The 24,749-nt window shown below is 61.3% G+C and overlaps 1 protein-coding gene across 1 annotated transcript in view; it reads left to right on the top strand.

Annotated features, from left to right (window-relative positions):
* Positions 1–1,463: 1,463 nt before the first annotated feature.
* EXD3 (exonuclease 3'-5' domain containing 3) overlaps positions 1,464–24,749 on the top strand; it is a gene marked incomplete at its 5' end in the record, with an annotated part of 57,386 nt that continues 34,100 nt past the window's right edge. Inside the window, 8 exon segments of the mRNA XM_064579163.1 lie at positions 1,464–1,524; positions 7,013–7,077; positions 8,462–8,567; positions 12,383–12,946; positions 12,949–12,998; positions 18,405–18,469; positions 19,710–19,844; positions 22,729–22,826. Coding sequence (XP_064435233.1) covers positions 1,464–1,524; positions 7,013–7,077; positions 8,462–8,567; positions 12,383–12,946; positions 12,949–12,998; positions 18,405–18,469; positions 19,710–19,844; positions 22,729–22,826 — 1,144 coding nt within the window.

Below are 24,749 nucleotides of genomic sequence, written 5' to 3'. Positions count from 1 at the left end.
GGCATCCACGTGGTTCCTCCGGCTGGGTCTGCGGCTGGTGTTGAGGCTTCATGAGGGGAAGGATGGGCCAGTGAGGACAGTGGCCTTTTCCTCCCAACCTCCGCTTCCCTGGGGCCAAGAAAACATTCTCCAAATGAAACATCAACTGGGCTCAAAGATTGTTTCCCCAAGAAAACGTGGCCTTTGTAGGAGCAAATGGAGCTGAATCAGAAGTTGGGTGGTTGGGGTTTTCAGGCAGCGCTGGACTCCCCGTGCTTGGGGGTTCGGAAGTTCCTTCTCAGCACAGAGGGAGGGACAAGTGCCGAAGCTCCAGGAAGCCCCTTTCCCTCCCTCGGACCCCCGAAACACGGGGGGCCCCCAGGGCATGCAGTCAACACTGCAAGGCCCGCCCCTCCCTGCACCAAGTGTTGGGGTGAGGGTCTCCCCTGGCCCCTGGGGCTGGGGAGCCATCCCTGGGCTGTGACATGAGAGGCCATGAACCGAGGTGGCACACACACACTTTCCTCGCTGTTACTTAACCTCCCTGTGTTTCCCTGTCTGAGAAAAATGGTCGTAAGCCAGTGCTCCCCTCCATTTGTGAGTGCTGAACACAAACCTGCCCGGAACAGAGAGCTGTGAGGGGTCAGCTGTGAGCACGTTGAGTCTTGGATCCAGATGGCATTTATTCTGCTGTGAGATAGGAGGGGCCCGACTCGCCTCTATTTCTAGAAGACATTCGGGTCTCCCGACAACACTCCGTGAGCGGTCCACGTCCCCCCAGCGATCACGTGCTGGGTTCCCGTGTCTTTGTGTTTGTCGCCAGCTTTCTGCTCTGGTCTTTGTCCACTCGTGAACCAACAGCACGCTGTCCTAGTGACCGTGGTTTTATGGTGATTCACTCTCTGGCGGGACTAACAACCCTCGTCGCTTTTCGTTTCTGTTTTTGTCTTCTTTTCTCTCTCTCTCTTTCTTTCGGCATCAGAATGGGCTTGTTTGGTTCCACAGAAATCCTGTATTCTTACTGAATTGCGTTACCCCGGCGGTTGGCCCCGGGGGTGCGGGACAGCTCATCGACGGTGTAAGAACGCCTGCAGTCCCCGACACCCTCCCACCGAGGGCTCTGCTTCCCGCCCTCGAGCGCAGCCTGGCCTTGGTGGCTACTTCTGATGGGTCGCGGTGACCCTTCCCTGAGCCCAGGTGCCAGCCATGCCCCACCCCTGACCTGCAGGACTGTGACCCTAACAAACGACAGTGCGTGTTTGGGGTAAAAACCGGAACAACCCTCAAGGACAGGGTTTGCCTTCCTGTTTGTTCTTTTGTTCTTAGATGAAAAAAGTAGATCTTCCACGTTGTTTATTCCACATTTTTTTAACACCTAAGTGTTTCATTTTTTAAAATTCCTGTTGTTAGTAGGATCCTTTCTTCCAGCAGATTGTCTAACTTGCCCCTGAAATCTGGTGGCTTCTGTGTGTTAATGGGGTGCATTCACCTACGTGGATCCCGGTTGCTGGAGGAACCCTCCAGGTGCTTCACCTGGATCCTCAGGTATGTGCTGATGTTGCCCACAGCAGGAGCTCGCCTCTGTGCGGACGCCCCGCTCGTCGTGACTCCCCACAGCCGGCCGGATGCTGGCCTGATGCTTCGGGGCGCCTTGCTGAGGACGGGGCGGGGGGGTCCTGTCTTGGAAGCTCATGATTTGTTGGCGGAAGCAGGACAACAAGGCCTTCTCATCCCACTTCCCAGAGGGGGGCGGCTCCCACGGGAGACCTTACCCTGCCTGTTGGGTTTGGGTGCTGTTGGGGGGCCTCTGAGGGGTTTCCGATATGGGGGCTTTGAGGAATGCCCTTTCTCTTCGCCTGTCACCGGTCCTCACATGTCCCCCTCGGGAAGGGCTGAGCCCCCCGTCCTGTCCCAGCTCCCCCCAAACGAGGGTAGAACCTGGGACCAGGGACCAGGTCCCAGGGGGGCTGGGACCAGGGACCAAGTGGGGCAGACAGGTGGGCTGGAGAGAGTGACGGCCCCCACCTTTGCCGAGGAACCGCGTGCGCCCGTCCTGGGAGGCAGGACGTCACCGACTGCCACAGCTCACATGGACATCACCGCAGAGGGGACGGGTTCCTGCGCCAGGCGGTGCGGAAGGCAGGGCAGGAGAGTGGCGGCCTTCGGGACACTGCAGCTGGGTCTGCGGATTCGACGGGGCTGGTGCTGCGGCCCTTGCTCAGGCCGACAGCCAGGCTGGACGCCTGCGCTCTGCAGCTACCCGAGGATGGGCAGGGTCAGGACAGCCGCCCCGGGGGCGGACGTGGACACTGGGATGACCTGCAGAGCGGGCGGGTCTGGCCGGGGCAGCCGGGGTTCAGCGCGTCCAGCACTGCCTCCCGCTGGTGCCGAGTGGGATCCCAGACCAACCGCGGGAGCCTCTGTGGGTCCTGACCTGGGTCTCTGGAGGACGACTGGGTGGCTCAGGAGAGGGGGCTTCACGGAGACCACGGTGGGGAGGGGAGGCCCGGTGAGCACCGCGCAGCTCAGCCACGCCCGGCCACGGTTTCTGAGATTTCTCTGCTCCTACGCCCCCCACAGAAAGTGCCCGTTTTATTTCTGTCTCCGGCTTCATGACAGGAAATAGCAGGCCGTTGTGTTCACGTGGCCGCTGAGCTGTTTTCTAGAACGCATCTGTTTCTTAAAGTGAAGGCACTGAGTTAGCTCGGTGGTGTTTTGGATGAAGCTCTGTCCATCGGCCCTGCCCCTCCCTGGCCCTGCATTTCTCTTCCTCCTGTCAGCGACCTCAGGGGCACTGCTGGGCAGCTAGCAGCTCTCGGTGTCCAGTGGGCACCAGGGAGGCAGGAGGACGGGGGGACGGGGCAGAGGGTGAGCCACCCCGGTGCCTCCTGGTGTGGCTGGAGCCTGAGGCCCCCTCGTGCGTGTGCGGGAGGGCTTTTGGTGAGGACAGCCCGTGAGGCCCGCGTGCTGGACAGAGAGGAGCAGCCCTGGCTGTGGGTGCGGAGGTTTCACTCCTGAAATGAGTTGCTTCTCAGTGTCCTCCCTGCACAGAGCCTCCCACCCCGCCCCCACCTGCATGGTCTGGGGATGGGGTCAGGGGCCAGGCACAGGCCAGAGGCCATCTGTCTCAGGCCCCGTCCTGCTGTCTGGCCCTCTGCCTACAGGTCCACGTCGTCAGGGCGGGTTAGCTGTGAACTTGGGCCTGGCCCAGCCCCAGGCCTGGGGTGGGGACGTAGGGGCCATGCCAGGCGGCGGGCATGGCTGATGCCCATCCTGTGGACAGAGACCCCTCGGCACCAGGCTCCCACCTGCCCCCCTAGGCCCAGCCTCCTGCCTGAATCCCTAAGTCAGGGCAGCAGGGACCCAGGCCCGCCAGGTCCCTGCCCTGGGCTCTGCAAAGCGACACTTAGTTTGCTTATCTGTTCCTTCAGACAAACATCTCCCAACGCCCTCCTTTCTGTGTCCTTGGATGGGTGTCAGTGGAGAGCCCCCCTCAGCTAGGGGACCTCCCTGCCCCACCGCCCACACCCCACCCACACCCCACCGCCCACCGGGCCATGTCCTTGCCATGCCCCACCCCACTCAGACCTGCCTCGGTCCCCTCCTGCTGCACCTTGGGCTTCCAGGGCTCTGCCCGAGGCCACTGGGCTGGAGACCGTGTGTATGCGGGCTTGGCCCTGGTACCATCCCCAGCTCACTGTGGAGCACCCACCAAGGCCCGGACCACAGCCTGGAACAAGGCCGATGTGGTCACTGCCCAGGAGGGCCAGATGGCCGGCCCTCTGCCGTGTGCGGCGCCCAGCTGTGGGGGCCGGGTCAGGAGCACGCCCAGGGCAGAACTGTCGGGTGGGGCCCAGGTCTTGGCCGCGAAGGAAGAGCTGGGAGCAGGGCTGTCCCCTTAGACAGCTGGATGGCTCTAGGTGAGGCGGGGCCAGGACCTGCCCTGCCAGGTTCCCGCAGGATCCTTTTGATTAGTGGGAATCTTGTCCGTAGTTGTATTTTTTGGGAGACCTCTCTGCCCCAGGGTCATCAAAATATTCTCCCAGAGGCTCTATTTATCTGTCTTCCATGTTTAGGTCTTCCGGGGGTGGGGGGGCGGTGAGGGGTGTGGGTGTGAGGCCAGTGAAGCTCCAGCATCCTCAATAGGGACACAGAGTTCCTGGGCTCCGGGGCCGCCCTGGTCACGCATCAGGGTCCCGCGCGTGCCCAGCTCCGGCTCCGGGTCTTTACACGGGTCCGTGGCTGCCCTCTCCAGGCCAGTGCCCCTCAGCCTTAGCTAGGGTGGTGCTAGGGTGGTGCTTGGCGCGGGGTGGGGTAGTCTTGCTCCACTGGGATTTTGGGCAGATTGTTAAGACAGGTGGACACATATGCATGCCCTCCCAGCCCCGCTGCTGGTTGGAATAGCATGGCATCTACTGATTGTGGGACAGGCGACAACTTTTCTTTTTTATTGTATGGGATGGCCCTTCCTTCATTAGGTCTTTTAATTTTTTTCTCAATATTTTATGGGGTTTTTTTCATGAATTTCTCTTGTTAGATTTATCCAAAGATATTTGAATTTCTTTGTGCTGTTTTAATTATTTTTAATGTTCATTTCTGTTTGTTACTTGTTTATATGGAAATAATTGGTTTTTAGTATTGGCCTTGTGTTGAGTGTCCAAGCTACAACAAGCCTGCTAAGTAATCCTAATACCTTCTCTTTATTTATTTATTTATTGGGGGGGGCAGGGAGAGAGACAGAATCTCAAGTAGGCTCCGTGCTGAGCATGGAGCTCGACTCAGGGTTCGTTCTCGCGACCCCAAGACCATGACCTGAGCTGAAATCGACTGAGCCATCCAGGTGCCCCTAATACCTTCTCTTTAGATTCTTCATGACTTTCCACAAAATTGTGTTTTCAGTGAGCAGTAATGTTTTTATTTTCTTGTTTTAATTTTTTTTTAAGATTTTATTTATTTGACAGTGAGAGAGAGAGAGAGCACAAGCAGAGGGAGAGACAGAGGGAGAGGGAGAGGCAGACTCCCCGATGAGCAGGGAGCCCGATGCGGGGCTCGATCCCGGGACCCTGGGATCATGACCTGAGCCGAAGGCAGACGCTTAACCCACTGAGCCACCCAGGTGCCCCTGTTTTAATTTTTAAAGACTTGTATTTTCTAGAGCAGTTTTAGGTTGACAGCAGAATCCAGAGGCACAGGATTTCCCGTGTCCCCACCACCCGCGCCCCCGCAGCGTGCATGCGTCACGGTCCCCCCGACACACCGGCACCCAAAGCTGACCGTGCGCGTCAGGGCTGTCCTGCTGGCCCCGTGCCCTGAGGTGCTGTCAGTCTTCAGCATTAAGTCCTGTGTTTGCCGAGAGTGTTTCTTACAAACATCTTTTTTTCTGGGCGATGAAGTTGCCTCTATTCCCAGTTTGCTGGGTTGTTTCTTAAATCATGAATAGAAATTGTGTTTATGAAATGCTCGTTCTGCATCTACTGAGAGGCGCATATGATTTCCCCTTTATTCCTCTAATGGAGCGCAGTGGTAGACACCCAGCCCGTCAACGAGCCTTGCTTCTGGAATGCACCCAGCGTGTCACTCCCCCTCCCATGCGGTGCGTCCGTCTACCCACTGCTGTCTGTCTGGGTCCCTAAGTCTGTGGACGCCAGGGCCAAGCCTGCAGCCCTGACCATCACGCCCTCCGTGTATGTCCCAGGCCACCCCACCCACGGCCCACCAAGTCTGGCCTCCAGCCCCTGGCGAGGCCCCAGGGTGGTCCCGGCCGGCCCTCCAGGCTTTGGTCCAGGTGTCCCCACCTTTCCCTCTGAGTCTGGTCTTCCACGGGAGCCCAGGGGGTTGCTGTTGTCCCCTCAATTCTTGGGTAGATTTGCAGGTGAAGTCCCCTGGGTGAGCCCGATTTGACCTAGGGCATCTATTGGTGACCTCCCCTCCCCCAACGTGGGGGCTCAGGTCCTGCCTCTGACCACCACCATGTGGGGGGCATGGCCAGGGTCCTGAGTAAATGCAGGGCTTCTCCCACCTCCCTGGGCTGGGGCTGGACACAGGCTCTGAGCCCCATGGCCCCTGATGTCACCTGGCATCCATGCTGGGCTCTGTAATGTCCTCGTGGGGCTGTGGAGGCCTAGGGTCGGACAGCGGCCGGGCATTTGCAGCAGGACTTGCTTAGTGAAGAGGGGTTTCTACAGCCCTGGGGGCGGTGCAGTGAGGCAGGGGGGACCCCGGCAGGGCCGAGCAGGGTGGTCCTGCCCTGCGGGCCGGGGGCAAGTGGCCGCAGGGGTGGGGCGGGCCCTCCCGAGGCAGCCAGGGGGCGCTGGTGGCTGTGGGTGACTCAGAGGCCGCTTTCTTTCCCAAGTGGAGAGCAGGCCGCAGACACCTTCCCAGGCCAGCCCACCCTCCCGGGCATTGACCTTAAACCTGGTCTGAGGACACAGTTCCTTTTCCAGCATGAGGGTGACCCCAACTTCCCCTGGGCCTGGTGTCCCAGTGGGGTCCCCGTCCTGACCCGCAGTCCTGCAGTGGGGCTGGGGACTTGGGCAAGCAAGAGAGGACCAGGGCTGGGGGGGGGTGCGTTGGGGAGCGGCCAGCTGTGTGGGGTGCGGCAGGGGCCAGGAGAGCGGGGGTGGGGAGGCAGAAGCCGGGACCACTCTGGGGCCTCGCCAGGGGCTGGAGGCCAGACTTGGTGGGCCGTGGGTGGGGTGGGCTGGGACATACACGGAGGGCGTGATGGTCAGGGCTGCAGGCGTGGCCCTGGCGTCCACTGCCCCTTTCCCGCTTACACAGTGTGGCGACTCTGAGACGGGCCGCTCACCACCACTGGAACATGAGGCCTGGGCTTCCACCAAGCTGTGGACAGAAGCCCGTCCCAGTGGGCACTGCGGATGGCCAGGCCACAGGTCCCAGGGAAGGGGCAGGGGGAGCCCTGGCCAGAGAGGGCACAAGAGTCCATGGACACCGGTGGCATCTGTGGGGAGCCCCCAGGCGTTGGTCAAGGTGGGGTTGGTGGGCTCTGCATAGCCCCGTCTTGTCCCCCCAGGCCAGGACCCGCTCCCGTTCCTGCAGGCCCTGCAGACGCTGTGGTCCACGCGGGAGCTGCGGCAGGTGAGTGAGCATGTGGGCGTGGGTCCTCCTCTGGCCTCAGTGGGCCACCCTGTCTGAAAGTTCTGGCAGACGCATGGGGGCTGGAGCCCTGGGCTGACCCCCACTGGACACTGGTAGACACAGGCCCCCGAGGCTGAGAGCAGGAGGCAAGGGCCTGTGGCCACCACCCAGCTTCCGCACAGCCCAGGGGACCCAGTGGGCCATGACCGCCTGTGTGCCGTGGGGGGCCGGGTACTCACCAGTTCTCACTAGCCTTGCTCATGGCCTCCCACCCCAGGGACAGCCTGTCTGGCCACCGGGAGATGCGTGCGGCCTGGGCCTGGAGGGTGGCTTTGCCCGTGTGGGTGGTGAAGGCACAGCTGGACCCGTGGGCGCCCCTGCCCCACACTTTGCTCCCGGAAGCAGCAGAAGGACGAGGTGGCCCTGGTCACCACAGGGAAGGCTGCAGGGCCCATGCGTGGCTGGAGGGATAAGGCCCGTGTCTCGTGTCTTGCCTCCCGCTCCCAGCTGAGGGTGGGCAGAGTGCCCAGACCCGGACTAAGCTCACCAGGGCAGGCGTCCAGCGCAGGTGCACTCCTGGAAGGGGCTGCAGGCTTGCGGAGGAGGGGTGTCCGTGAGCTACGGAGGCTGAGGGCGCTCCTGCCAGGCCCACGGCTGGCTTTGTGGCGCAGGGTGACCAGCGCCTGGCTAACGGGTCAGCCCAACTTCTGGGGTCACCACCCGTGTGTGTGGGCGACAGGCCTGGGCTCCATGCACACCTGAGCTGCGGTGGCTGTCACCCTCCTCTCGACTGCCCACGCTGAGGCTCTGAGCAGTTCTGGCCATCAGCTGGAGAAAGCCAAAGTTTCGGCAAAAGCCAAAAGCTCTTTTTAATTTTTGTCTCCCGTGGCTTTGAGTTAATACGGAGGCAGGCTGACCATGTTATTTGGTGAACTGACTTCACAGATTCTCCAGCTCAGGCCGCCCTGCGTGTGTGGGATGCACCTCGCCTGGTCATAGTGCGGTGTTTGTGAGCTTTTGTCTCTGTTCCTGGCGTCGAGGTGAACTAACCTCATAAACTGGGTTGAAAGCATTCCTTCTGTTACCTTTCTCTGGAACCGTTGGTTGAAGACCGGAATTCCTCGTTCCTGGAGGGTCTGGAAGAACGCAGACCGTCCTGCCTGGTTGGGCTTGAGCCCGGGTAGGGGGGACTGTTTCTGGGGGGCTTTCCGCTTCTGGTTTCTTGCCCTAGGAAGCTTCCACCTCACTCGTGTCATCGTGGCTGCCGGCCTGAGGTCCCCCGCGGTTCTCGAGACTCTCAGGTGTGGGGGTCGAGGACAGTCCCTTGGCTCAGCGCTGTCCCGTGGCTGGTGCTGGGCCCGCCACGGTCTCTCTTCTTTCCCAGGTGCTCGCCGACAGGTGTGCATCCCCCGCTACGGTCCCTCCATCACAGGTCTCCACGGGTAGGGCTCTGTCGCCCGTCTTCTCGATCCTCATTAAGGCGTCTCCTTAGACCGACGTGTTCTTAATTTCCAAGCACACGCAGGGTTGTTTTGAGCTCTTTCGTGACTTGTTTCTGTCTATGAAGGAGCACGTCCGTGTGTTCTCATTTTGGGCACTAGAGAGGCCTGCTGGGAGGCGGGTCTTTGTGCGTCTTGTGAGTGCCCTGGGCAGCTAGCTGTGTTCTCCGCCTGGAGCCAAGCTTCTGCCTGAGGGACTCGTGCTGTCTCCCCTGGGTTCACTTGCCAGAAATGGTCTGGGGTGGGTGGGCGGGCACCGTGCCGCTCAGTATCTGAGCTCGGGCCCCGGTGATGGCCCAGGGGCCGGCAGCCGCGGGCGGAGGGTCCCCACAGGAACCACAAGGCGGTGGGGCATGTGAGTGGCCAGGACAGAGGCTGCAGGCAGGGGAGGCGGGCTGGTGGGCTGTGGGGCCTGGGGCAGAGACGGGCAGTGGGTTTGGGGTGTCCTCAGAGCCCCCTGGGAGGGAACAGTAGGAGAGATGGTAGGCACAGGAGGGCGAGCAAATGGGAAGGACGGTGTTCCCCAAGGCGGGGCCCAAGGGGGCAAACCCCTGGAGCTTGCTTGAAACACTGGCTCTCTTGGGCAGGCCCCCGCCCTGCTGAGGACAGGTCCGTGGGGGCTCTGGCCCAAGCCTGCGTGGGGTGACTTCGGCAGCACTGAGTCCATGAAGTCCGGGGTGGGGCGAGCTCTGTGGGGCAGCAGGCCCACTTCTGGAGTGTGAGCCGGGGGGTGACCAGACACGGGCCCCAGCTGGATGGCAGAGGGGGGCTCGAGGAGTGGGCAGAGGGCGGGAGGGAGGGAGGGGGTGGTAGCCAGGGTCCAGAGCCAGGGCTCAAGGGATTGTCAGCGTAGACACCGGGACCACCAAAAGCTGAGGAGCGGAGTGGCACCGGAGAGGGGGCCGTGGGGCCCGGACTTAAGCCTCCAGGACAAGGGGCAGCAAGTGGCCAGTGGGTGCTGGATAGCGTGTGAGGTCCACCCTGGCGCAGCAGGGGCCGGAAGGGCAGGAGGGGCTCGCGGACGCTACCCCTCGGGGCCCTGTGTTCTTCCCTGAATTTTCTTTCCTCCACCATTTTAGGCGTGTTTATTGTTTGCATTCCCAGACCAGTGTCCTCCTGTCCCAGCACTTGCCCTGTCCTGGGGTGGTCATCACTCAAGGTGCATCGTCCCCGTGTGTTCTGTGGTTCTCACCCAAGCGCCTGTTAGTGAAGCTCTTTCCTGCTGGTGGCGGCCCCCGCGTGCCTGCCAAGAGGTCACAGCACGATGGTGCTTCTCCTCCCCCAACGGTGTCCCCGGGACCCCAGCAGATGCGGATGCACGTGATGTCCCAGCCCAGTTGTGTGGGTGCCGACGGCAGCCCTGGGCCCTCGTAGGCCTCCTTTCCCACAGACCCTCTCCTTTCCCGGGTGTTTGTGAAGGGAGACTTGCCAGGTCTCCTGAGTTCCCACAGATGCTTGAGGGGAAAGTGCATTTCACGTTTGGTGAGCATGCCAACTTGCTCAAGTACAGTGGTTTTAAAATTAGGTTCGGACTAAGTAGATGCTTGCTCTGCGTGTCCTGGGGAAGCATCGTCCACACGGTGATGCGGGGACCAAGGCCTGTGTCCCGGTTCTGCACCCTGCTTCCTGCCTACGGCTCTGTGGGCGGGGCCCCCGGCCTGGGGGCTGCTGGGGGCTGCTGAGCTTAGCAGAGGCGTTGTGTGGGAGAGGGCACGCAGACAGGACGCGGGTGACTCTCCAAGCTCCAGACCTGAGCAGCGCTTTCCAAGGAGAGAGTTCTGGCCCAGGCCGTCCCCAGGCTGCTCTCAGGGCAGAGACGTGGGAAGGGCCATGGGGCCAACAGCAGAGGGGGTCTGCGCCTCCCTGCTGACTTCCCCTCTGCTGTTGCTTAGTCACTGGCAGGGGGAGCGTGTGACCCAGGTCTGGTCAGCAGAACCCTGGGGAGGTCCCCGGGGGCTGCTGGCAGGCCTCCTCTCTCCAGGGAAGATGCCAGAGTGCAGCAAGGACCTGCCTGGCCCTCAGTGGTGACGCAGCCATCCGCGAGGCCCGCGGACCCCCGTGGGGCCTTGGCTCCTTCAGGGCTGCACCTACCTTGGCACCTGGGCCAGGTGAGCGTCGCCTCCACGGCGGTCCCGGGGATGGTGCAGGGCCATCTCTGCTTCAAGCCCCACTCCAAGCCACGGGCTGAGAGGCTCCCAGCGGCGGAGCGGGGGAGGCTTGGCTGCGTTGGGTAGGTCAGGCAAGCCCCCCGCACGACCGTCCAGCTTCCTGGGGGCCCCCGGAAGCTGACAGCCCTCCAGCTGCAACTACTGGTCCCTTCCGCCGCTCTGCTGAGCCTTCTCATGGGAGGGGACAGAGCCAGCACCAGCAATGGGCAGTGGCCATCTCGGAAGGACATGCCCCCTCGCTCCCCTTCTGCTGGCCACCACAGAAGGTTCCCACCGTGAAGGGCAGCTGGACGACCCCAACAGAAGGAGCTGGCCCCACAGTTGACCATGGGGTGGATCTGGGGGCTCCAGGGGCCGTCCTGCTGGGAAGGGGTCCGTGTGGCCTCCTGGGGCCCTCCTGGGCATCCTTCCGTCCAGCAGTGGAGCCAGACCTGGCCTCCCATCACCCCGTCACAGGACAGATGGTGGCTCTTTTGGAAAAGCCTTCGTTCTCTGTGGCCGCTGGTCAGTGGGCACTCAGCCCAGGGCTGGAGGGTCTCTCTTGGGCGGGATTCCTCCTTCCAGCCCGCTGCCCTGGGCCATAGCTGGGTGCACCCCCTCTGCCCGGCTGGTGGCCGGGGGCTGGGCAGGTGGGGACTGCCCAGGGGAGAAAGGAGACAGGTGTTTACCTGAGCTCACCTTCCAAGGAGAAGGGCTGGCTGGCCGGTATGTAGGAGCCTCAGGTCCCAGCCACGCGGGCTCCCTCCCGGCTCTGCTCAGTGAGCCTCTCAGTGCTGCTCTTTGGAGCCCTGAACGGGAACTGTACGTCGGGACCAGACGAGAGCAGCCTCCTTCTAGATCTTTCCTTCCACGAGCAAGAAGGTGGTGGTGGTTCGGCCTCGGGTGTCTTTTCACACGTTCCTGGAAGGCGCGGGGCAGCTGGTGGAGATGGGACAGCGGCCCCGTGGCCCCTGAGACACGAGTGTGGCCTCTGCCTGCCTGCCCCGGGGGTGGCAGCCCCACAGTGTCGGAGGCTGTGCTCGGGGTGTGCCCGTCTGCAGGTCTGCGGGGGCAGCTGGAGCCTCACCGCCTCGCTCCCCACAGGGTGGCCTCGGGCATCAGGGTGTCTGTTTCCCGAGTGCACAGCCCAGACCCTGCAGCTCTGCCCCGAGGGAGAAGCGTCTGGGGCTCCAGGTGGGTCCGTAACTGCAGGGTGTTTCAGGGAACAGCAGAGTCAGGCAGAGCGCAGCCAGGGCCGGCCACGCACCGGGGGGTAGCCCTCGGACGACACCCACTCCCTCCAGATAGGGGTCTTTCTCCTTTTAGCTCCCACCCGTTTCCAAATCCTCTGTAGTGCAAGAGGTAGAAAAGTCAATCGGAGGCAGTTTTCCCCCTTTTTTCTGTTTCCCGTTCCTCGCTGGGCCCCGCGACCACGTCACTGCGTCTGAAGGACCGCGTGTGTCCCGGGCACCACACAGGTTGTGGGGCGAGGCACGAGGACTGGAATCTCTCTGAGGGCTCCCGCCCTTGGTCAGCCTCGGGGATGAGCCTCCCATCTTCACGGGACCACGACTGTGGACAGCGGCTGCCACCCGGGACGCGGGGCACGGCGGGTCGGACCAGACCAGAGCCCCGAGGAGGGGTCACGGCGCTGACTAGCCCCAGCCCTCTCTCTGAGCAGACCGCACTCTGGACCGCGCAGGTGCGGGAGGCTTTGCTGGAGGATTCGAGCACCACAGAACAACAGTGCGGTTCTGTCTCCACGGCCCCGGGGGAGGCCCCGCGGGGGTTTGCCGCCTGGCCCCAGCCCCACCGGCCGTGTCCCCCCAGCACCGTGGGCTCCACGCCTGCCCAAGCTGGCCTCTGGAGACTGCTGCCTTCCTCACCCTTGCTGGGCGGGGGCTGGTGCCTCGGTCTGTGGGCCTGACCCGCGGCCTCCCCACAACCACGCATCTCCCTCACCCGTGCCTCCGCCCTCTAGGCCTTGCCCGCCTGGCATGTCCACCATGGGCACAGGACTCCTCGGCCAGGTCTGCCCCAGCACCGTGACCCCAGCTGCAGCCCCCGCCCCCCGCTCCCCAGCCGAGGCTGGCTCTCTGGGCTCCCAGTGCAGTTCGAGGCTGAAGCAGCTGCAGGCCCGTGTGGTCAGGGTCCTCGCTGAGAGCCCCCCTAGTCTCGTGGAGCCGCTGGTCAGCATCCTCCAGCTGCAGGATGCCAACCAGAGCCTCTGCTGACTCACATCCACCAGCTTCACCGGGAGGGCAAGTTCAAAGAAGTGAGTGTGACCCCCACATGGGTCGTGGGTCAGGGCTGGGAGGGAGGGGCTCGGGGACACACCTTCTGATTCTTGGGCCGTGGGCCGGGTCTGCATGTGGGGTCAAGCAAGGGCTTGGCTGAGGGAGCTCACAGGGTCCACCCTGGCAGTGTCCTCTCTGTCCCTCCACTGTGGGGGGCTCCCCAGGGGTGGGGGGCTTCAGGTCTGGTGCAGAGGGTTTCAGGACCAGCCACCCCAAGGGCCCAGCTCAGGGCTGTGCCAGATGTTGGGATCCTAGGAGACTCTCATACTCACCACGCTGAAAAAGAGTCGTGCGAGCAGTCCCCACCCCAGGACCTGGGGTCCTTCCTCTTGAGGTGCCCACGGGGTCCTCAGGAGGGGTCAGCGGCCCAAGGACACCCTGGCTCTGGCCTGGAAGCCCTGTGGCCAAGCCACTCACCTGAGATGCTGCTGTCCAGACTCATTCATCAGTTCCCAGAAACACTTGTGGGGGGCTGAGAGGGTCAGGGGCGTGGGGGTCCCTCTGCCCACAGTTGCCACCCCTTGGGCCTAGATCAGACGGCTGGACCTCCAAGCCCTCCCAGCCCAGAGCCTCCCAGGCCAGGGGAGCTTTTCCAGGGAGCTCCCACATGACCCTGTGGGGTTGGAGGCCCCCTTCTCCCTCCTTCCGCGTCTGCCCAGGCCCACTCACTCTCAAGGTCACTCGGCCTCTGTGTTGGCATGGCCTGGGGACGAGCAGCCCAGTTCCCTCTGGGCCCAGCTGCTTCTAGCTGCTGCTGGCTGGGGACAGCACCATCCCCTTGTGTCCTCGTGGGGGCCCTGCAGCCACACCCACACCAGGCCTGGGGACTGGCCACTTGGCTCCTGTTCCAACAGCAGGGTCTGGCCTACAGGAATAGCCCCTCCATAGCCCTGAGTGCTATGCCTGCCACCTCTCTGGACCCATCATGAGGCCCTGCCCTGGAGTGAAGGGGCCTCAGCCAGGGTGACCCAGCTCCTGCTGTTTGGTGCCTCACTTGGATCAGGTCCGGCCAGCGGGGGTGCCCCTGTGAGGGTCCTACATCCTTGCTGTATAGGCTGGGCCGGACCCCCATCCTACTTGTACCCGTGGTCCCCAGGACCAGCCCCTCGGAAATGATGCCCATGTTTGTTTGCAGAAGTTCAGCGTAGGGCACAGCTTACTGGTCATGACAGCAGAGTTCTCCAGTGCGTGCAATGCTTTTGGACCTGGGGCCATGCCGGGGGCAGGTCATTTGGCTCCCTTGTCCTGGGAAGGCCTGGGTCAGAAAGGGCAAATGTGGAAATGTGGGCTTAGTAGCTACAAATCTTTGGGTTAGAGCTTGTGGGGCTCTGGAGGGCTCGGTGGGTTTGTTGAGTCTCTGTTGTGAGGAGCAGCGGCTCTCACTCAAGTCCAGAATTTTCCGAGAGAAGATGGAAGCGGGCCAGGAGCACCGGGAGTGGCTTGGCTCTGCGTGAGGCAGAAGAGGGCACAGGGGTCTCGGTGAGTAGGGAGGGGCGGCTCCGTGTGGGGTGGCTCTGGGCGGTTGTTGCAGGCACAGGGGTCCCCGCGGCATCTCTGGGCCCTGAGATGTGACGATCACCACGTGGGGAGGCAGGCGGTGGAGAGGTCCTGGGGCGCCCAGCTCAGGAGCGCGCTCTCACCGAGTCACAGGTCCAGTGTTCCAGGGGTATCCCGAGGCTCGCTCCTGGCTCACCTCCACCCACGGCCTCATCGGGCCCGAAGTCGAGCCTAACTGAGGGACAGCGGGGCTCATGAACCCTGCTCCCCACACCTGTGGTGGCTCAGGGCTCGGTGGGCACCGGGGCAGGATCCCGGGCCCACCCCACGGGGGGGCTTCTTCCCCGGGGGGCCAGTCCCAGCCTGGAGGCTCACTGCAAGGTGGGCCTCACCTGGGCCGCCAGTCCTCGGTCTTTGGCAGTGTGGGCCCTGTATCGGTGGCTGTCATGCCCCGGCCCAGGCTCTTGTCTCGAGGCTGGTGAAGGTGCTGAGAAACCAAGGTGACCAGGCCAGCGACAATGTGGCCGGGGCTCCGCTCCTGTGGCGCAGGGCCATTCTCCGCAGGCTGAATGAGCGGCTGGGCTTGCAAGAATGCGGGAGGCAGAAGGCGGGCTAGTGTTTCCGCGTCTTCTGTTACACCCGAGCCTTTCAAAGAGTGTCTCGGGCCGGCTGAATGCACCTCCCTCGCGCTCCAAGGCAGGAATCCCAACACAAAGGGGGCTCTTGTCCCGCACAGGCCCCTTCTGCGAAGAAAAGCCATTGTCCCCAAGCGGGGCGGCCCGGCAGGCGATGCACGCTCCACTGCCCACCGCCGCGCCCGGCGAAAGGGACCGCATTCAGGCCTGTCCGCTCGGATTAGCAGGGACTCACGACTTAATGTGCGCCGATATTTCATGTCGAGGGCGGCGGCTGGCTCCGGGCAGGATGAATGCCCGCTTTTGTCTACTGAGTTATTTTATTTACATTTTTTAAACAGCTTATCAAGGTAAAAAGATAGCTTTGCTTCGGGGGGGTGGGGGGGAAGGCCCCTTGGCTCCAGGCCCGAGCTGAGCTGTGGAGGTGGGAGGCAGGCCCGTCCTGGGTCTGAGGCTGCTGAGTCTGGGCTTGGCTGCCTGGGCACCTGCCCGGCGCTCCTGCCCAGCGGAGTGAGCAGCTCGGGGGTCCGTGGGTGCTCTTCCCACGGTGACCACCCCAGCCGCTCCCCAAAGGCAGTAGCTCTGGCACCTGTCTGGCCAGAGGGGTCCCCAGCCTCGCTCTGACCCAGCTGCTGGGCAGCCCAGTGCCTCCCTTCTCAGTGGCCTCCATGCAGAGGCCAGGAAGGCCAGGGAGGTGCCAGGGAGGCCCATTCCTCGGCAATTTCCTTTTGTGGGGTCTGAGCCCCTCCCACCTTCCCTGCTCATCACAGGGGCCTGAGTCGGCAGGTGATCTTCCTACACCTGCTGGGTCCCTCATGTGACCAGGCAGTGGGCAGCTTGGTCTGCTGTCACCTCAGCAGAAGCTCAGGCAGAAAAATGACCAGGGATGGATCCTAAGCCAGGCCTGATGACAGGGGTAGAACTACATGGGGCTCCCCACAAGATGGAAGCCAGGCCAAGGGTACTGCTGTCAGCCATCCCCCAAGGGCACCCTCCCTGGCTGCCCCCTTCCTGCCCACCGCCCCCCTGGGCCACAGGTGCCGAATGAAGGCACCTCCCGAACTGTCCCCAGGGTGCCTGTGGTCATCCAGCTCTGGGCACGCTGGCCATGCATGCAGGCCACGGGGCTGAGAGAGGTCACCCTGAGTGCTGGCTGCATGGAAAGCTGGTTGCTCTGGAGGGACCAGGGAGAAGAGAAGGGCCATGCCGAGCACGCTGACCCCCGTTACAACAGTCATTGTGTGGCCAGGTGGGGTGTGCTGAGGCCCGAGCTGCCCGCCTGGGGTATGTAGGGCTGGCCCCGAGCATGGCCGGCACCTCCACACCGGCCCCCACCCCCTCAGCCAGGGGGCACCACTGACCGACCAGAGCCCTGAGGGCTGGGATTGGCACCAAGGACTACCCTGGCCTCACTGGCTCCTTAAGGCAGAGGCAGTGCCCATGGGCAAAGGAACGGGACCCTCAGGGAGGCTGGTGGCAGGTGCAGGCTGCCCTCTGTGGCAGAGCCCCTCCTGCGGCTGTGAGGGGCAGTGCCCGCCGCGCCCCCTTCCACCCAGGCCACCATTGCCGGCTGCCCCACACCCCAGGATTCAGAGGGCTTGTTGGGCGGGTGGGGGGCCAAGACCCCCCCACAGCCCACTGAGGGCTGGGGCCTAGAGCACACATGAAGTCTTGTCCTTAGGGGGCAGAGGTAGCGGCTGGTAGAGACTGATAGCCCGCAGAGGTGGTGGGGGGAGGGGGAGGCCCAGCCCCCCGGGGCCTCTGTGCCCCCTCCTCCTACCCCCCTTGCCTTATGGCTCCCCCCGCTTCATCTCTCCCCGGGTCACTGGCCCACGGCCTGGTCTGAAGGGTGGGAGGGTCCCGAGCCCCCAGGTATCCCTCCCACAGCCCCTTCCCGATGGTGGCCTGGCCTGACCAAGCCCAGCTCCGGGTGTTGACCCTGGAGGAGCCAGGAAGCTAACCGGACATGGCAGATGCAGGACACAGGCAGTAGCGTTCGACCACCCCAGTTTCCCTTCCTGGACGGGGGCCTGGTGCTCCCGGGGCTTCTCAGGGGGTCTCCCATCCAGAAACAATAAGGTCCTCCCTCCTCCAGCCCCTGGCCCCTCCCCAGGCCCTGCCCCTCTGCACCCTCCCCTGGGCCCCCGCGGGGCCTGGCAGCGGCCAAGCTCCTGGACCTCGGCCAGGCTGTGGAGGCGCCGGGTCAGCGCCGCGCAGGGAAAGGCCCCTGGCCCCGCGCCCCCGCCCCGCGCGATCCGGGCCGGAGGCCTGAGCGAGCCTTTCCCAGGCCGCTATTTTGGTCCTTTGTGTGAGCTGCGTGGGGCGGGGCGCCCGGCTGCTCCCCCGGTTATTTTTGCTCATAATGGGAGTGCGATGTATGGAAATTATTAATAGTAGCCGAGCCTGCGCTACGTGCGGGCACTCAGGGCCCCGGGCGCTCTCCATGCTGAGTCGTAGGAGGGTCCCTGCGGCCGTGAGCAAGGGCCGCGGGGAGGGGGGGGGGCCAGGGCTCTCGGCGGTGCCCACTTCCCCATTCCTGGGACCACTGCGCTCCCTGCCTCACCAGGACGCAGCTGGGTTCAGAGCCTCTTTCTCTGTGGACCAAAGGGGCAGGGCTGTGCATCCCCCAACACACAGACCCCACCACTCCCCCTGGGGCCAGCCCACCCTTTTGGACAGACAGCTATGCACTCATTAGTCGTTTTGGGGTGCACACAGAGTATGCCTTGTGGAAAGTGCTCAGAGGCCCCTGCACCTCAGGGCCATGGTCCCTCAGGCCCCCAGGGTGCACAGCCCTGGCCCCTGGCTGTGAGCACCATGACTGGCCATGCCCGGCACTTGCAGGCGGAGGGCGCACTTCTGGGCGGTATGCGGCAGGTGAGAGCAGGTGTGGGGAAAGCACAGTGTGCCAGTGTCTGGGGGTAGGTGACAGAGCTCCTGCCTCTTGTCTGCCCCTCCCTCTTGGTCCTCTGTCCACTCATGGGCAACCCCTGACCAGAGCCACCTGGGCCCGGCACCCACCCTGATGCCCCATCCAGGCCACACCCCAGCCTGGCAGGACCCACCTGCCCAGGGCATTCCCCCCTGCCCCGCCTCCTGTGGAGCCTGGCTTGTCTGCCCGGAGGCTTTGGGTTCCAGGCCGTTGGACCTGTGCCCTCAGTGACTGGGAGGTGTAGAAGGGTGGGAGCGCCCCCCATGGGCTGCCTGCTCCCCACCAGGCCCGGTGTAACCTGCTGCATTTGTGATCAGCAGGCCGTTATGCTGGGCTTGAAGCTGAAGCTGCAGCTCGAACTTGATGTTGAAAAGGTAAGCGTCAGGCGCCTGGGGGGCTCGGTCGTCAAGCGTCTGCTTCGGCTCAGGTCATGATCCCAGGGTCCTAGGATCGAGCCCCGCATCAGGCTCCCTGCTCAGCGGGGAGTCTGCCTTTCCCTCTCCCACTCCCCCTGCTTGTGTTCCCTCTCTCACCGTCTCTCTCTGTCAAATAAATAAATAAAATCTAAAAAAAAAAAAAAAAAGAAAGGAAAGGTAAGTATCTTTTCACGAAAATCATTCAGGTTCTGACTTGGATAAAGCCTGGGTCTCTAGAAACATGATTTGGGGAGGGGGGGTTCTACCACTGAGCCCTGGCTTTGCTCCTCACTGAGTGGGGCTGGGGGTGCTGGAGGGCAGGGGTCACGTGTGAGCACCCGACCGTGCAAGGAGAGCCCGAGGGGGTGGGGCCCAGGAGGGCAGTCCCTGGACTTAGGTGCAACATGCTCGGAAGGCAGTGGCCAGAGGGTCTCTGAGGAATGGGGCTCCCCGTGAGGTCCACCTCCTGAGGTCCCAACCTGGCAGATGGGTCCCTGTTCAGTCTGGGCTCCAGGCAGCCTGACCCAGTGTGGTCACATGGAGAGGACAGGAGGTGAGGAGGGGTCTACCGTTGGGACCACTGGCAGGGGGCTTTGTTGAGGCCTGAACTCTTGCGGTGGAAAGGGCCTGAGTGTCCCAAGGCCCAGAGCCACGGCCAGGGGCCTCCTCCGAGCTTCTGGGCGGGCATGGGCAGCTCAGGGCTCTTGTGGGCACTGTGCATGGGCATGCCCCCTGCGCCAGTGAGGAGGCACTTGGGCCATCGGGGCTGCTGCCCATGCTTGGTCTCCCTCCTTCCTCCCCGCAGCTCAGTGAAGACAAGGGGACAGCTGATCTTCCCCAGGATGCGCCTTGCCTCTGGGGGCCTCCAGTCCTTTGTAGAGCCCCGGGACCAGGCCCAGGGAGCAGTGGGGCCTACATGTGTTTGTGTGCGTGTGTGTAAGTGTGCAAGCACAGGGCATGGGCTGGGAGGAGTGCACCAGGCCCTAGGGGCCAGTCTGGGGTGTTCCACGGATGTAGTCAGACACTTGGCTGGGCCTCTGCACTCCCTGAGGGAGCCAGGTCACATGGAGGGGCCTCGGGTCCTCTCAGTCCGGATGCTCTGGCCACGCCTCCTCTGGGCTGGGGGTGAGTCTGGGGTCTTGGCCGGGCGTGGAGGTGCCAGGCGCCTGCAAGGCTGTGACCTGAGGATGTGCTCCCCGTAGATGGGAGCACCCCACTGCTCCTCCAGGACAAGGTGACCCTCGTGGAGCATTATGTAGCCGGCTTCCCGGACCTCTGGAGGAGGCTGCTGGCCCTCCTGGACTCCTGGTGCCAGCCCAGCTTTGACGTCAGAGTCGGGGCCAGGTAAGCCCCATGGGGGCCCAGGGTGGGGCAGGGGCGGCAGGCGCTCGGGAAAGCCACGTGCGTGGCCCGCGGATCGGTCAGCCAGAGAGGGACCTGCTTCTGGAGCCCAGAGGCTGCACCTGGCAGGAACCAGACGAGACACAGTTAAGTCTCTTAAACGAACAAAAATAATTCTCCAGGTTGCGTGAACAATTTGCTACATGCTGGAAGTCACGGCACCTGTCCGTTCACTCATCTCTTCGCCTCATAAATCTCATCTGTAACCCCATGGAGCCCACGTGGGGTCTCTTAAGCTGCACACACACGTGACGCGAGGGTGTGGCCCGAGTGTGGGGCGTGGGGGTGGCATCTGCTGGCCACATATCTGCGGCGGCCACAGGGTGAAGCAGCACTTGGCTGTCTGTGGAGGCTCCTCGAGCCTCCCGTCCATCTGCAGGCACTGGGGGCCTGATCCGGCGCCACGAGGCACCCAGGCCTGAGACCACCCCCCTTGAGATGCAGACCCTGGGCTCTGGGGCCAACCTCCCTGGATCCACCTGCCCTGGAGCTATGAGCAAGTCACTTGCACTTCCTGGGTTTATTTCCTCAGCCCTCACATGGGGCTAATTTTGCCTGTCTCAAAGGGTTGTGTGATTTAACATGCTACAAAGCAGACAGAGCGCGCAGGGCGCCCAGCCCAGCACACCTAGCGTTGGCTGTCATCACCGTTACTGAATATTTGGAGAGGGACATAGAGCAACACCTGACTGGCTCAGTCAGTAGCATGAGGCTATTGATCTTGGGGTCTTGGGTTCGAGCCCCATGTTGGGTGTGGAGATTACTTAAAGTGTTTTTAAAAATGAGAAGACAAGGGGCGCCTGGGTGGCTCAGTCGGTTACGCGTCTGCCTTCGGCTCAGGTCGTGATCTCGGGGTCCTGAGATCCAGCCCTGCATCGGGCTCCCTGCTCAGCGGGGAGTCGGCTCTCCTTCTGTCTGCTGCTCCCCCTGCTTGTGCGCTCACTCGCTCTCTCTCTCTGACAAATAAGTAAATAAACAAATCTTTAAAAAAAATCGAGAAGACCAGGCTAGAGTGGGAGAAAATATTTGCAAAAGACGCAGTGGCTTCCTTCATAATGGCTAACACAGAAAAGTCTGGCATACCAGACGTTAGCGAGGGAGGAACCCCCGTGCCCAGCTGGGGACAGCTAACGCGGCCCGGCCACCCGAGGAAGCTGTTCGGCGCTGCTGGCCCCAGCAAAACATGGGCTAGGACTGCCTCAGCCAGTCCACCGTTGGAGCAAACCCAGGACACATGGGTGCGTGGTCTGTGAAGAGACTGGTGTGTTCACAGCAGCTTTATTCCTAGTCCCCAAGCACTGGACGGACCCAGAGGCCAGTCCACAGCCACAGCTGGACCTCACACGTTACACACATAACGTGGAGGAATGTCCCAGAGCCCGCGCTGCGTGAGATGGCCCAGACCCAAGCGTCCGGACTCCATGATTCCAACGGTAGGACGTTCAAAACCTGGCACGTGGTCTCTGCTGGTCTGAAGCGTGGCCAAGGGGGCAGGGGCAGCTCGAGGGCTGCGCATCCGTGTTGAGCTGTGGGTGGCGGGTCCACCAAGTGCAAGTGCACCCACGATCCCCACTCCTCGCCGCCTGTCAGTGACACCTCGATAAACACTGGGTTCTAAAAAGTGCCTCTGGCAGACCCACTATTGTCTCTGCTTTAAAATGGAGAAGACATTTGAAGAGAATGCGAGAGAGGCAGTGACGGGAGGGGCTCTGGGTGCCGGCGGTCAGGCAGCAGCCTGGGAAGCTGAGCCCGCGGCCACCAGGAGCATGTGGGGTCCAGTACAGAGCCCGAGGAGGGCCCAGGAGCCGAGGCCCAGGCTCCTTGGCGGTCAGCCAGACCCTGGGGACCCTGGGCCGTGGCGTCCGGGCTCAGCTGAGGACCGGGCTGAGGCTCTGTGCCACAGTCAGGGAAGCTTTCAGAACACAGAACAGGACTCTTGTCAATAAAAATATGATGGCAAAGTGAAAAGCTCAGTAGAGGTTTGGAGGATAAATTTGAAGATGTCTTCCAAAAAGTACAAAACAGATAAACAATGAAAATCAGAGAGAAAAGATTAAAAGAAAAATTGGAGGTCCTGTCAGGAAGGCCCAACATCAGAACAATGGGAACCCCAGAAAGAAGAGCAGACAGAGCTCATTCCCGAGGTGGCTGGGTCGGGTGTAGCAGGTCTGCGGGCGGCCAGAGTGCATGAGACCCACGCTGCAGACCCAGGGCAGCACGGGGATCAGACGGGATTCTGGGAGCATCGCCTGCCCCGGGCTGAGGGACAGCTACTTCAACCCCAAAGCCTCAGCTCAGCCGAACCCTCAAGCCAGCATGAGGCAGAGCACAAACCTACTTCTGCAGGTGAGCTGTGAGCAGCCGGCAGCCGGGGGGCCGCGAGGAGGCCCGCTCACCTCCTCACTGGCTCAGGGCGAGGCTGGTCGGGTCCTCAGTCTGGAAACTAAGGAGGCGATGAAACCAGAGAAGCACTAACCCTGAAGAGAAGGGGTGTGGTCTGCACTGGCCTGGTCGTGAGAGCGTGAACATGGTGTGTCCTGACTTAGGTCGGAACGCGGCGCGCCATCCACGGCGAGATGTCCGTACCAGACACCTAAGACTGAACAACCAAGAGGTCACGCACAAGTATGTTCCTTGGAAACACAGGCCAATACTGGCCGTGACAGAATTGATGTGTGAGGGTCTGGAGCGTGCTGGGACACGGTGACGTGGTGCTCTTTCCACAGGCCTCGTAGAATTACCTGAGTTTTCAACTCTGTGCGTGTGACTTTGACGAAAATAAGTCTTACGTGTATTAAGTTAAAAAGACGTGTCTCTCTCCCTGCAGACAGCACCCACAGGTGACCTCCTTGAGGCTGGAGAGGCTGAGTCCCAGAGTGCTAAGTCGGCAGGTCCTGAGCCTGCTGGAGCAGCAGGGCCTGGACCAGGTGAGCGGGGCCCCCACACCCTGGGTGCCCCGGGGCGGCCAGGATCCCCCGACCCCCTTCCTGCGTCACCTGCCCACCACCACGGACCCTGGGCACTGAGCAGCGGACTGAGGTCTGCAAGCCCCTCTGCCCACCTGCAGTGACCCCTGGGAGTAGGGGCCGGGGCGGTGCTCCTCCCCTCCCCCTTCCCCTGCCCACTCCCCCCTCCCCTCTCCTCTCAGTTCCTGTCTTTTGTCGAATGATAGCCATTCTGATTTGCATCTCCCTGATCATTAGTGATGTCTTGGACCATTTCAGATACCTGCTGGCCATTTGGATGTCTTCTTTGGAAAATGTCTTTTCAGTTCCTCTGCCCATTTTTAAATTAGGTTATTTGGGATTCTTTTTGCTATTGAGTTATATGAGTTCCTTACGTATTTTGAATATTCACCCTTTATCAGATATGTGGTTTGCAAATGTTTTCTCCCACTCCATAGGTCACCTTTTCATTTTGTTGATTGTTTCTTTGTTGTGCAGAAACTAATTTCTAGTTTGAAGGAATGCCACTTGTTGATTTTTGCTTTTGTTACCTGCTTTTGGCTTTTTGGTCCTCTCTGTTGTTCGCCCTCCCCAGCCCACCGAACTAAATTTTAAGCCTTCTTTCTTCTTAAAATATTCCCCAAGTTTCAATATATATTATTTCTATTATTGTGCAGCTCAAGGTATTTTCTAATTTCTATTATAAGTTTTTCTTTACCCATGGGTTAATTAGAAATGTATTTCTTAATTTCCAAGCTGTTTGCCATTTTTAGTTATTTTTCTGGTGTGGGCTCAATCTCATCGTGATCGGAGATCATGCCTTGTATAATGTCAGTCCTTTGGGTTGAAACGTATTATGAAGAAATCTACCTTCTTGTCTCTGAAAGCAATCTTTTTTTCCTTTGGCTATTTTTTAGGATAATCTCTTTGTCTTTGATGTTCTGTGGTCTCACTGTGAGGAGATTAGTTATAGATTTCTTTGTATTTATCTTCCTTGGTATGTGTTGGGCTTTTTGAATCTGGATTGCTGTCTTCAGTCGGTTCTGAAAAATTCTAAGTCTTGATCTCACACATCACATCTCCTGCTTTCTTCCGCTGTTCTCTGGGCCCCTGACTGTGTGTTGATCTTCTCCCCCCGCCTCCAGTGTCCCCTTCGTTGTGTGTTCGGGTGACTTCTGCTCTTTCCCGCTTCACTAAGCCTCTCCTCGTCTGTGTCCAACAAACTACAAAACACATCCATCATTTATGCTCTTTGATTGTTGTATCTTCAGCTCCAGAAGTTGTAATGCGGTCTTTTTCAGATCTGCTGTCTCACTTTGGGCGGCTTCTCGATGCTTGAACGTATTTCTGATCTTGTCTTCTCTTTCTTTGAAGGTCTTGCCCACGGTTGTTTTATGGTTTGTATCCACATTTCCGCACCGTCTCTGGTCAGCATCTGTTTCTCTGTGTCACTCGGAGGCTTAATTGTCATCATGTTTGTGTCTGGCACCCTTGAGAAATTACGCAGATTCTCTGGCCCTTGGATGAAGGTGCCTGCCTCCAGAAAAGAGGGCAATATTTGGGGCTTTTGCAAAGACAGAAGCACATCACCAAGAGGCTTTGATTCATGACTTTAAACAGCCCCTCGGGCGGCACTAGGAGCATAGATGGGAAAAGCAAGAAGGTATGTGGACGCCTGCAGGCCGGTGTCGGGGCAGGTCAGGGTCAGCGAGGAGCAAGGAGCTGCTGGCTGTGCTGGCGGTTGGCTGGGGATCCACCTGAAGCCCCTGAGCCTGGCCGAAGAGGACCGGCCGACTGGTGGGACCCCTGAGGCCCCGGGGAAGCAGCTATAGGAAGGAGCCTCCACCAGCTGCAGAGTAAAACCAAGAGTGGAGTGTTAGGGGCAGAAGCTCCAAGGAGGGTC

Source organism: Mirounga angustirostris, unplaced genomic scaffold, assembly GCF_029215605.1.
Source record: "Mirounga angustirostris isolate CCGP_5_RB_7025 unplaced genomic scaffold, mMirAng1.0.hap1 SCAF_15, whole genome shotgun sequence".
Taxonomy (NCBI): Eukaryota; Metazoa; Chordata; class Mammalia; order Carnivora; family Phocidae; genus Mirounga; species Mirounga angustirostris.
This window is presented reverse-complemented; position numbering and strand designations above follow the sequence as displayed.